This window comes from Plodia interpunctella, chromosome 2 (assembly GCF_027563975.2).
Source record: "Plodia interpunctella isolate USDA-ARS_2022_Savannah chromosome 2, ilPloInte3.2, whole genome shotgun sequence".
NCBI classification, from domain to species: domain Eukaryota; kingdom Metazoa; phylum Arthropoda; class Insecta; order Lepidoptera; family Pyralidae; genus Plodia; species Plodia interpunctella.
Window position 1 is genome coordinate 6,266,294 of NC_071295.1, and position 12,823 is coordinate 6,279,116.

The window sequence follows — 12,823 nt, forward strand, 5'->3', positions numbered from 1 at the left end:
AAATCCAATGCAAACTCGCCGCCATTACCGCGCCATCTATAGAGGTTCATGCAGGGTAACTCGATGTGCTGTTGACTGTATATATATAGTAAAGTAACTACCAATGCATTTTGTAAGTACTTCGTTGTACGGAGTACCTACTAATTCCATGCCTATACCACTAGGTACCTAGATTTGCTGTTGACGCCAATATTGTCCGGTTGGTACCATTGGTTGGTAAATTTATTCGTGACGTAACATGACTTGTCAAAACATGGTCACCGCCCATTGATCACCGCAGCACACGTAGGTTTTTTTGGTTTCAGATTAGAATGTTGTCAGCACACAATGGTTCAAAATTTGATTTTATCGCGAAATAATTACATCTTGCTAATTTATTTACTGTGTAGCGGGAGCTAGGTTATTATGCTCGACTGCCACAAAGGGAAGATCTTTCCGCCAGGCTAGGTGTTGGACCTGGAGAACCGCACGGCTCCGACGGTGTCATGTCGAAGGTTGTATTTATGCTTCCAATCGAAAACGCACTGTCTGCACGGTCTAGGCTTGTTAGCTGTCCATAGTGAGTCGACCGTCGTGCCATCTGTCTGTAGTGTCCTAGGTCACTTGTGTGGCTTGTTATTTGTTGCGTTTGGTCGTTTTGGTCGTGTGCAAAAACATCTGTGCCGTTGTGCATGTGGCGTGGTAGATGTCGCCACAGACCTATGATAAATATTATTTTCTGTAGAAATAACAAATCAAAAACAGTACCTACATAATTTTAGTATTAAAATTAGAATTTAATTTAATTTTTAATATTATTGGCACATAAAAACGTTTTGGAACCAACTAGAACGTTAGGTTTTTTGTTCGGAAAAAGGATCTTAACCCGTTCCCTATGCGTGCGGACGTCTAAACATTTTATAAACTTAGCTTAGCGCAGCCGCCGCACGCAGTTTCCGAACACAAAAATCCGGAAACCATCGTTCGGAAAACGAAGTGTGCGGCCGCGCTAAGTGTCATTGTCACTTTAGTCAGTCGGGTCGGACGGATCATTGGTTTTTACTTTTTAGGAGAAAACCAAATTGCGAAGTTAATTTCGTAAAAAAAGCTGCATTAATACTAAGTATATATTGTTTATTAAATAAATACAATCTACTTTGAAAATGGCAAAACCCAAAACCGAGGATGCTGCAGAAGATGCGAAGAAGATTGTGGATGATGCAAAAAATTTTATTGAAAAAGCTATTTCTGATATAGGAAAAACTTCAGCAACTAAGCAGTTACTTTTGGGGACTGCATCCGGATGGTATGTATTTTTACCGAATTTGCATCATGCATAGTTATAAATCTCTTGTCTAATATATTTCTCTGTAGATCATAATGAAATTATTTTATTTTTAACCTTGATCAGCCATCCAACAAAGAGATGACAAGATTCTATCTTATGAGTCATGTAATGTAATTATATCATCATACTCTAATATATAGAGACCAATGCAATAATGAATGCATCACTGAAACACTTATTATTCATTCATTTGTTGTAAACAACTAAAATCCAATCTTCAAGTCACTAAATTCAAAAGTGTAGAACTTTCATATATAAACGTTTTTCACCCCTTTCAATCCCTTCAGGGTAAAATTTACAAAAATCCTCTCTTAGTGCTCACTTACACTGCGCAGGGAACCTACATGTTAAATTTCAGCTTCTTATGCCTAGTAGTTTCAGCTGTATGTTTTCAGACAGACAGTCAGTCATTCACTCAGTAACGGAAGAGTTTTATATATATTAATAAATGGTATTTGTAGTTAAATTCACAGGATAGTTATCCTTACATATTATAAAACAAAGTCCTCTGTCGCATCTGTCTGTCTGTTCGCTATAAACTCAAAAACTACTACACAGATTTTGCAGTTTTCACCAATTTATAGTGTGCTTCCTGATGAAGGTTTAGGTGCATAATTTATTATGTTTTAGCCAAGCCAAGAGAAGCCGGGGCAGGCCACTGGTATAGTACAAATATGAAAAACTGTACATGAAAATTAATTATTTCAGGATAACAGGCTTCATGACAATGAAAATTGGAAAAGTGGCAGCTGTGGGTATTGGCAGTGGAGTAATTTTGCTGCACATAGCTAGCCAAAAGGGCTACATTGATATCAACTGGGATAAAATCAATAAGAATGTTGATAAAATCAGTGACAAGATTGAAAAGGAGACAACAGGGAAATCACCTGCCTGGATGGAAAAAGTAAGTTAGACAAACTGTTTTTTTAAATACAGCCTAAATTTCAGTGCTGGTCACTGATTAAAAGTAAACTCCATATTTAACTTGTTAAATACTAAAAAGGTGAATGCACTCGACAATTTTGAGCCTTAAATGTATATCATATATATTATTTCCATACATAAGTATATTTAAATAATGAATCCATTTTTTCATTTTTTTGGATATTACCTTTACAATAAAAACCAACAAATCTGATTGACTGAAGTGGCTTATCTATATTCAAAGACTAGGTAAATAACATATGTATAACATGATTGCACAATAATTTATTAAAGGCCTGGGGCTGCAAGGAATGTACAATTATTATTGTCCATTACAATACTACTAATACCTAAGTAATGCATACAGATACAGTTCATAGGGACTATCAAATACATATGTACTACTCCACCAAAACAATTAGGCACATGGCAAACATGGCGTCACTGTAGCTAGGGAGGGGAATATTCGAGACTCGCTGATACCTAGTATGAAACTGGTAAGTAACTATTGTGAATACAACTTAGTATGTGTATATTATAACTATACTTTATTTATTTTGGGAACAGAGAACTGTGTGTGCAAAGGAAATAATAAAACTCCTAATTGATTAAATGTACTTTATTTATTGGAATAATTTGAAAAATTGTTCTAATCAGAATCTAATTCTTCAATCCCTGACATTCTTTCAAAATCTGAATGTGATTCCAAATCACTGTCATCGCTGTCGTCATTTACATTTATGACTAACTCTCTTGCGTCTTCTAAACCTTGCTTTTCCCAGTACGCCTTCCGTAACCGGTCCACGTGATTAATTTCTTTTTTCCAATCGTCTTGCGTTATTGATTGTATGGCTTCCCTGGCTAGTTTTTCGATTTGTCTCTCTGACTGATCGACATTCTTGTCGGCGACTCTTTGTTTGACCAGGTTCCAAATGTACTCAATAGGATTGAGGTCACATTGATATGGTGGAAGTCTGAGGACTTCGTGACCGCTCTCCTCTAAAAGTTTGTCCACTAAATATTCTTTTTCCGGTCGGTTGCGAATTATAATATAATTCAACTCAGCCTTTGTCATTCGCGGGTCAAACGTAATGTTTCTCTCGCTCAGCCAATTCTGCATGTCTTGTTTACGAGCGGCCATAGTAGGAGGCTTATTTAATTGCTTGCTGTGGTAGGGCGCGTTGTCTATGACAACAATACTGTTAGGTGGCAAATTTGGAATTAGTTTTTCGGTTAACCATTTCGTGTAGTTTTCTGTGTCCATTTCGTCGTGGTAATCCCCTTTACTACTTTTACATTTGTATAATAAGTCTGCACCTTCGACGAACCCAGTCTCTCCTCCTGAAATACAAAGATATAAACATTAATAAACAGTGTAGTGACATGAACAATAGTTAAATTATTAAAGTAGAATATCACGTACGTGCAGAAATATTAATTATATGGAACCCTAATAAGACAGCTCATTGGGTATTACCTGCGTGAACGATTATCCAGCGTTGGCCAGCACTATCGTTTTTTCTTATGCCTGGGACCGTTTGACTTTGCCAACACTTGTTGACAGTGTAATGCGAGTGGACCCATGTTTCATCGGTAAAAATAACAGGTTTTTTTTCCGGGCCCAAGTCGTCGTTTTCTTTTAATCTTCTTAAGTAACGTGCACGCCACGCTGCTATTTCAGGTCTTTCTATGAGCACGTCTCGTTTTTTGGAGCACTTTTTGAATTTAAATCCCAAACTTTCTGTTATAATTTTTCGCAGGGTCTCTCTTTGACCAGGAAAGTTAAGATCTCTCTTAACAACGTTTAAAATTTTTTTCAATGTAGGCACTTCTTTGTACACGTCATAAAAGCTTTCAATTTTTGTTTTAATTGCACAAATCATGAAGTCATCAATTTCCAGCTTTTTCTTTTGTTTTCGCTTTTTCCCTGGAGTGGGTAATTTGACTGTCTCTGTTGGGGCTTCGCTTGACGTACCCGGCTGTGGTGAAAGCCTTAGTTTCTCCAAAACTTCTTTTTCCTCGTTTTTTATTCTGGCCAATGTGCGTCGACTAATGCCAGTAGCCGTACACACTCGCTTTTCCACTTGAGATATTGGAATAGCTATTCCATGCAACTTTTCTTCCTCAAAAAAATGTAATACTTTTAATATCATTGTCCTTTCGGACCCACGGATAGTTTTTTTCCTACCCATTATGAGGTTAACAAAAAATATCAACAACAAAAACAACACGGGACTTTTAAACAACACAGAATGAATTAATAACAATTATTTAACAAAAATTAACAACACAAACTCAACAAAAACCCAACTGACAACGAAAATTTTAGGAGGCGCGAAAGCACGTGGTGTAACTGCAGAGCGCGAGTACACGACTGCGCGTCACTAGGGAGAGCGCGGGGAGGTGAGACGAGGTACGGGCGCCGAAACCGCATTCCTGTCATGCGCCTAATTGTTTTGGTGGAGTAGTAACAGCCAAACTAGTTCATTATAGGCCACACTGGTTTGTCCTATTTTTATACTTTGCCAGCTACATGTACTGGGAAAGTGAAAATGTGCATATGATTCAAATTATGCTTATATATTTTTTTAAAAGCTTTGTATTATGTATATACTTAATTATGAGTTATGAATATTAAAAAATATATATAATAAAAAATACCGATTGTGAGAGTCACTTAGAAGTTATTGGTGCCACCACTGTGCCACTTATTGTTAAATGGCATACTGTGGTCTGTGGGTTCCACACAGTTGTTTTATAACACCGCTCCTGAAGGAATTTTAAGATAAAAAATACTCTATGCACTATTCCTGCTATTATGTGTTATGTATGCATGTTTTGTTAAAATCCCATATTTTGTATGATAGTAACAAACATAGCTACTAAGAACTCACCTCACTCATCTAAACTTTTCTGTTCAACAATGCATCATTTTGATGATATTATTTAAACCTTCCTCGCCCTTGCCCCCATTTGACGATACTTTGAGTATGTTCACAAAGCACTCATTAATTTTGAAAATATATAAATGCGCGCACTTAAAAGCTATTTGTTGACCGTCGATTATTATGACTACTTACCAACTTTATATTGGGCGTGTAAAAGTACTTTATTTTGTTGCAGGTAATGAGCTTTGTTAAAGATAATTCCTATTATTCAGCAGGTTTCGCTGGAGGATTCTTTTTTGGCATTGCCTCTTCATGAACATAACTTGTTTTGTTTTGATATAAATATAGAATATTATGATATAACCCTAGTACGAAATACATTGTATTTTTCAGTTTAATTCATATTTTAAGTATAATAGTGATTCGACTGAGCAGTTGCTATATGTACTAGAATTGAAATTAAACCCACCTACCCAAGAAATAGGCATTTTTTGTAAACCAACCAATCATCCAAGCTGAAAAAAACTATGTAGGCACCTAAGTAGGTACCATGACTTACGTTTATTATAAATATCTGACTAGATCCTGTCACCGAGCCTCACATGATACAATTATGGTATAACACTGTAATCAGCGCGGGGCCCTTCTAAATCTATGAATGTAACCATATTGACTGGTAAGTGTTAGGCATAGGTCTTTAGGTCTAGGGCTTATTAGGTCTAGTATGCATCGAACGGTTACAATAGTATATTTTGATGTGATGTGTGCGATGCATGCACATATCGGCCAAGGGAGCCAAGGAATTATATAAAAAAGCAAGAGGAATTCTTAAAAGAACCGAGAGTTAGCGAAAATATTAATATACAATTTTTTAATAGGATATTGACAATAAACGAGTGCGAGTCAAAAATCCCTTACATATTTTATTCTGTTCTTTTTCTGTTGCCGCTTTAATAACAAATAGGTACGTAGGTAGGTATTATTTAATGATTGATGATGAATTGAGATAGACAGTTGAAATATTAAATTTCAACTCTATCTATTCATGATATACCTACACAGCCTGGTGATCTGGTGAAAGCTGGATTATCGGAAATCCACTATCAGGGGATTTTTTACTTTTGCGTACCTACGGATCCCTAGATATTCCAATTCTAACGCGTTCGCTTGCCCAGTAGTTTATAAAAAAACCGGTCAAGTGCAAGTTGAATTCGCGTGAAGAGGGTTACATAAATTTTCCAACGAAATAACTATATTTTGTATATATTTTTTATTTGTGCTCGGTAGTTTCGGGCGTCGCTAGCAACGCCAGGGGTGTCACGCGCGTGTACTCCAATATGTCATTTTTATGACAGCATTATTAAAATTTGAAATTTTTTCAAAATAAATACAGCAGCGTGAGAATTTAAAACCACCAACCAATCTATCCAATTTTTCTGGAATTAATTAAATTTCAAACGGTCTATCCATTTTTTTCTGATTGATATATTTATGTCCCAAATTAGCCTCGAAAAGCACCCTTATTTGAAAAAACGTCACGTCTGTGTTTAGGTCACAGGATTACACAATTTTATTGAATTTCACCTGATTTGGTCCATAGATTCGGAAAAAATTTGCTGTGACAGATGGACGAACAGACAGTGACACACTAGTGATCCTTTAAGGGTTCTGCTTTTTCATTTTCTTATAAGGATTCCTAAAAAGAAATTAAGTTGGCGACTAGGAATGTAGGTAACACGACTTTAAGTAATGTCAAAAAAAATAAATCTCTCAAACATTTCTTTTTTTTGAAACGATTAACGGTCTACCTTATACAGTTATTTTCTAGCAGGCTACTATTCCTCAACCTTGACGTGTTGGCGAAACACAAAAAAAGGAAACGTCTTATTAATGATTAGCGGCCCGTCCCGGCTTCACTCTTACGGCTTCACACTATATCTTGGAAAAAAACCTAAAAAGTTTGAGTTTATCGCGAACAGACAGACGCTGCAGAGGACTTTTTTTATAATATATAAGGAAACCTTTCACTGCAATCACGCTATCTATTGGTGAAAACTAAAAAAAACTGTCCGGTAGTTGTTGAACCACGTACTCCGAATCTCGTGATCCACGGTTTTGTCTAACTGGACTTGAAAATGACAAGCCAGTCTGGATCGCGAGTGAAAAATAATCTTGAAAATAATCAAGTGATATTTGTAGTGAAAAGTAATCTCGACTATCTAATGTAGTTGATCCTTTACGAACATTACAAAACGTAGTCGCAATCCTACAATTTTCTGTTCATCTCTGTTTCCATCTAGGTTAATTACTTACTTCTATTTTATTCTTGTTATAGGTTGAAAGATTTGTGGATCGTAAGTTGGATAAAGCTGAAGATTTGCTAAAGAAAAAAGAAATCAAAGCTAAGCGTTGGTATAACAACTTTACTGGAGACGATCACTACCGTGCAACTGAAACTCATGTCTTTTTGGCTTCCTTTATGGCGGGAATGGCCATCGGTCTTATTTGCGGCAAATAAACTCCCCTGCTCTATATTACACCGGTGCACTTTATGATGAATGAATGAAACTTCTTACCTAAATTTACGATTTTTTTAAACTATACAAATCTAATTAATAAACAAAAACCAATTCCTTAAGTACCATTATACCCAGTACTACTTTATTCCACATAATATCACTATGTTACACCGTATGATATTAATTAGGTTAGATGATTATAAATTTAGGAACAAAATGTTAGGTAAGTACGTATCTCATTTTGTTAAAAAGAGTCCAGCCGAGTCAAATGTAGTGTGAACTTGCACAACTATGTAGTTATACGATGCCAGATATGTATAGTTGGCTCTAAGGATATATATAAATCAATGTAGAATAAATAATAATTGTTATCCAAAATATTGAAATATTATTAGTTGATTAATCATAAAAAAATATACGATACATTTATAGCTTAATTTAATTCCCAAATTTGAAGCTCTAATGGTATGTCACCATGATGAGTAACTTTGATTTGAACATCGATGTTAAGAAGTAATGACTAGTCATTTTTACTTATAGTATGTACCTATGTCTCTAATAATTTTCGTTTCCTATGAGTATAATTCCTCAAACTCAGACTGAACAAAGGCAATTTTGCTAGCTTAGTTGCTGGCAAGAGCCAGCAAAAACTAATATTAAATTTATAAGTGACTTTTCTCATCACTATAAAACCAATTAATATCAAAAGGACAACTGACAAAGGCAACCCTTAGTACCTATAGGGCCATTTCCATGTGATGTATAAGTATTATTATTTTATTGGCGCGTGATTTTGCTTAGTCTTAGTTCTTATTGCTTGTATTTTTTACTATTATACTAACATCGTAAAAACCAGTGTTTTATTTGTGTGCGTGTGCAATTGAGTGAGCACCCTCTAATTTTAATACCCAATCAGTAAAAGGTCTGAAAAAAATTGAAAATCAATCTTAGAATTTGTAAAACAATTAGAACAGAGATAAATAGTATGCTCACTCTGTTCTCACAGAGAGCAGCACTACTATGCAGTGATGACGTTTGATGATTTCAGTTTCAAAATGTCATTGGCGAATATTTGTTAAACATTTTTGTATACCATATTTATTGTATTTTAATTTTCAAAAATGTGGATTGAGTGAGCAATTGTAAAAAAAAATACTAAAACTAGCTGTTATTTTTTTATCTTACAAAATCCTATTCGACGTAAACGTGACATAATTAAATGCGATTGGTTCGTAGAAATATCGGGTAACAGCTTGAAGATTGTGTGAACGCAAGGAACTATTTGTAAATTTTTAATTATGACTCTTGATTACAAATTAATAAATCCTGGCTCTAGAGAGTTTTTACTAAATCTAGGACACTCGGAAACTTTTGTAACACTAAGATCTTGCTGGCCCTCTATGATAACTGAGTGAGCATACATTTAACTAAGTATTTATCTCTGTTCTAATTGTTTTACAAAGATTGGTTTTACAATTTTCAGACCTTTTACTAATTGCTGAATATTATATTTATTAAAATTAGAGGGTGCTCACTCAATGCACACGTTTTATTTTACTTTCAACACTTGTGAAGCCGCCGCACACACAGCGGTCCCGCTACAACTACGAGAGCGCCTAGCGAGACTAGCGGGCGGTATTCATTCAGCCTGTCATTTTACATGCGCAAGAGAATTGAATCGGCCGCATTAGTTTGTTTTTATTTAAAACTACTGCGCCCCGGGGCTTCGATCCCGTAGGAATTTCGGGGTAAAAAGTGTGTTACACTATGTGTTATTCCTGGTAATTTTCTACCCGTGTACCAAATTTTATAACAATCGGTCCAGTAGATAATGCGTAAAGAGGTAACAAATTTACTTCCGCATTTATAAAACTAGCTGCACCCCAGGGCTTTGCTGCCGTGGGAATTTCGGAATAAAACGTACCCTATGTGTTATTCCAGGTTATATTCTACCTGTGTACCAAATTTTATAACAATCTATCCAGTGTATTTTGCGTGAAAGAGTAACAAACTTACAATCTTTCGCATTTATAATAGTAGGATACGATTATTTGGTTTAAAAGAAAACGAAAATGCCGTTTTGTTTTTAGGCTATAATATACAAAAAGAAATCTACAGCAAAACCGAAAGAACTATAGCAACAAGCTAATTATTCTTGCAAAACGCGAATCATTTTTGTATTTCTTTCTTCCTACCTACATTAATTTTTGTTGGTGTAGAACAAAGAAAATATTTTTTTCTATGCTTTTTATTTACCTAGTTTTACTTAGTTAGTACTTAGTTTATCTTTATTTTATGGTAATATTTGAATAACTCTTTTGAAGGCAAATTTTCTAAATACATTCTGTATTTTGTTATATAATCCTTTTTCAGCTCATATACAGCTTTTCTGTATCGCATTTTCTCCTCCTTAGATAAATCAGTCCACTTCTTATTATTGTCTCCTTTTATATTTTTTATTGCATTGAATAAGTCAATAGAGTTCCTGTAAAAAAAATTCAATATTAAGTAGTACTTAACTGACTTCACGAACAAACCATTTTGATTTGATGATTCTTAATCTTATTTACTAACTGTACCTCGGATCTATTCTGCCTGAGTACTATCAGAAGACCTGCATTTTTGTAAGGCCAATGCTCGAACGACACGAGAGAGCTGCGCTTGCAAGAGATGACAATGATGCTCTGGATGTGTCGTGTCACAGCTCAACCATGTGAGGAACTTTAGCATTCGGGGCAATCTTCATGCAGTGACAGTAGATAAAACTAAAGGAATACCATGGTGGCATTCCTTTTATTTTATCATAAATGGCAACTGGTGCAGTTAGTAAATAAATGAATTTCAAAGATATCCCATATTAACTTACCTAACACTAGGGGGAGCTGGTTCTGATAAAATTGGTACTTCATGTTCTAGCAAACTTTCCAAATTGGTATTTGATCCCTGATCTTGAATGAAGGTTACTTCAGCCATGGTACAACTAAAAAATTAAATGAAGTCTGCATTTTGGTACACAGCTTTTTTTATGGGATGAAAGGTACCCTCCTTTCTATACTCTTAAATATATAAGGTATGCAAAATTTCAAGAAGATAAAAAAATAAAGATAATGAAGAGATAACAAACAAATAAAGAAACAAACTTACTTTTACATTAATAATATTAGTCAGGATTAACTATGTGAACTTAGAGTAAGGCATTTAATGGGTTGTAAATTTAGTTAGTTGTTACTAACTAGATTTACAGTTTAAAAACAGAATATTTATGTTGTTACATAAGTGTTTTGTTTTTATACTGCATGCAATACAACAGTGACTTACCTACTTTGTTTTATTTGTACTAGTAATGTTGTCAATATGTTCATCTATATGTGAGCTCTTTTCTGGCAAATGAACATTTTCGTCAGAGACAGGTCTTTTGTAAACTTCTGGAAACCTGAAATAAAATTTCTGCATTGAAATAGATTTACCTATAAAAAAACTGTCTTTACTCTTACGAAATTTTATAGGCATTGAAGATATCTATTACCATAATAGCTTCATGTCAGCTCTAAACATGCATGTAACTGAATTAGGACATGACTGCTTGCTGATAAAGTACCAGATAGCCTCAATGTATCATATCACACAGCATTAAAAAATATGTTTCACAAGTGTTGGATAGGGCTAACTGGCCAATCACATCAGACAGATTTATGTAAGTTTATTTGTCAGATTATGTGATATGTATCAGAAAGTGGGGAAACAGGCTCAAACTAATCTCAAATATATATTTAACCATCTGTAACCAAATGAACAGAGGTTTAGCCCATATGACAAAGGCTAAACTAGGTGTAGGAGGTGTAGCTGCACTTCGGGGTTTAGCCATAACATTAATAGTAGTAGTTAAGTATATTAGGCAGCATTAGTAGGTCAGTACTTATGTGCTAATATAAATATACCTCTTAATTTGTTTCTTTTTCATGTAGGGCTTCATTTTTTCTAATTGTAGAGCTATTTGGTTTCTGTGTTTTTCTTTACATTTAGTAAATTTTTCTATAAAAGTTCTTTTTTCTTCTTCGTTTAAAGCAACCCATGCTTTCACAGCAGCTAACAAGGTAAGGTTATTCTGAAAGGGGAAGATGTTATTTAAAATTTCACCTAAAAGGTATTTCTGCAGTTACTGAATAATATAAAAATCAGCTGACCTTTTCACAGGCAGACCCTCTTTTTTTACTGTATAACTTCAAAAATAATTCATATGCTGTTCTAGGACAACCTATTTTGATGTGGTTATCCATTATTTGCTGAAAAAAAGGCAAGTTAGATTTAGGTTAATATGAGTAATAATTACATGGTTTCTGACCACAAATTTTAATATACTCAAAAATGAGACTAAACTTCGTCTCATTTTTGGGTTTATATTATATAGAGGCAAGGCAAGGCTCAGATAAAGTCAAGTATGCTCCAATCACAACCAGTTAGTTGTGGTTGGAGGATACTTGACTCGTATCTGACTGGTATTACCTGGAGCTAAAATAGTTGTGGCAGTCGAATATTTGTGTAAAAAATATTTTAGGTATGTAGGGTATATGATGTAAATATTATTTTTACTTTGATAGGATATGATCGCAGGATAGATATGAGACGAATAAAAAATAACTATAAACTTCACGAGATTAGGACGAAGATCAACGAATTAAAACAGGTAGTACGTTATAGTTCAGTATATTCAATATATATGTAAATAAAAAAGTACCTGGGTACCTAATCTGTGGTAGGTACACGATACGACACGACAGTCGACACGATTGATGATATATAGATATTAAAATAATTGTCAGCTTGAAGTTGACAGTGTCAACTTGACACCATGGATTTACCTACTTCGTCGGAGTACCTACCAGTTCCATAGTGGAAGTACTTAATAAATCCATAGTACCTGGGCATTTTCAGAATAGTTTGCTGGAACTAAACTGTCATTGTTCTATGACTTTAAACGCTTATATTTAATTATATAGGATCTTTTGCACAAATTATCTGATAAAATCTAATTCTTTATTTAATTATACAATGAAAAACCATATAAAACCAAAGTTTTTGATGTAATAGTTATCAGTAAATTAATTCTTTTTTTTTTTGCGTGTCCCATCGATACTTGGACTAGTTTCAGCATGTAATTTCAAGAT

The 12,823-nt window shown here is 34.6% G+C and overlaps 3 protein-coding genes across 4 annotated transcripts; 1 reads left to right on the top strand and 2 right to left on the bottom strand.

Moving 5' to 3' along the window:
- The first annotated feature begins 977 nt into the window (after positions 1-977).
- LOC128679262 (uncharacterized protein) lies at positions 978-8,510 on the top strand. Of its 2 annotated transcripts, none has more exons than XM_053761383.1 (3): positions 978-1,285; positions 2,036-2,231; positions 7,475-8,510. In XM_053761383.1, the coding sequence occupies exons 1-3, from the start codon at positions 1,143-1,145 to the stop codon at positions 7,655-7,657; spliced, it is 522 nt and encodes a 173-aa protein (XP_053617358.1). In that variant the 5' UTR covers positions 978-1,142; the 3' UTR covers positions 7,658-8,510. The 2 variants fall into 2 exon arrangements, with proteins under 2 accessions (XP_053617358.1, XP_053617365.1); XM_053761390.2 differs by lacking the exon at positions 7,475-8,510 and adding an exon at positions 5,375-5,620 and having other exon boundaries at positions 990-1,285.
- Positions 2,814-4,726, bottom strand: LOC128679174 (uncharacterized). Its single transcript, XM_053761239.2, has 2 exons — positions 3,729-4,726; positions 2,814-3,592 (listed from the first exon to the last, which is right to left on the bottom strand). The coding sequence occupies exons 1-2, from the start codon at positions 4,441-4,443 to the stop codon at positions 2,901-2,903; spliced, it is 1,407 nt and encodes a 468-aa protein (XP_053617214.1). The 5' UTR covers positions 4,444-4,726; the 3' UTR covers positions 2,814-2,900.
- A 2,087-nt stretch (positions 8,511-10,597) lies between the features above and the next one.
- LOC128679248 (uncharacterized) lies at positions 10,598-12,456 on the bottom strand. The gene is made up of 5 exons (XM_064436321.1): positions 12,394-12,456; positions 11,843-11,941; positions 11,597-11,763; positions 10,977-11,091; positions 10,598-10,638 (listed from the first exon to the last, which is right to left on the bottom strand). Exons 2-4 carry the CDS (start codon positions 11,933-11,935, stop codon positions 10,977-10,979), a joined length of 375 nt encoding a protein of 124 aa, XP_064292391.1. The 5' UTR covers positions 11,936-11,941; positions 12,394-12,456; the 3' UTR covers positions 10,598-10,638.
- Between the last annotated feature and the right edge of the window lie 367 nt (positions 12,457-12,823).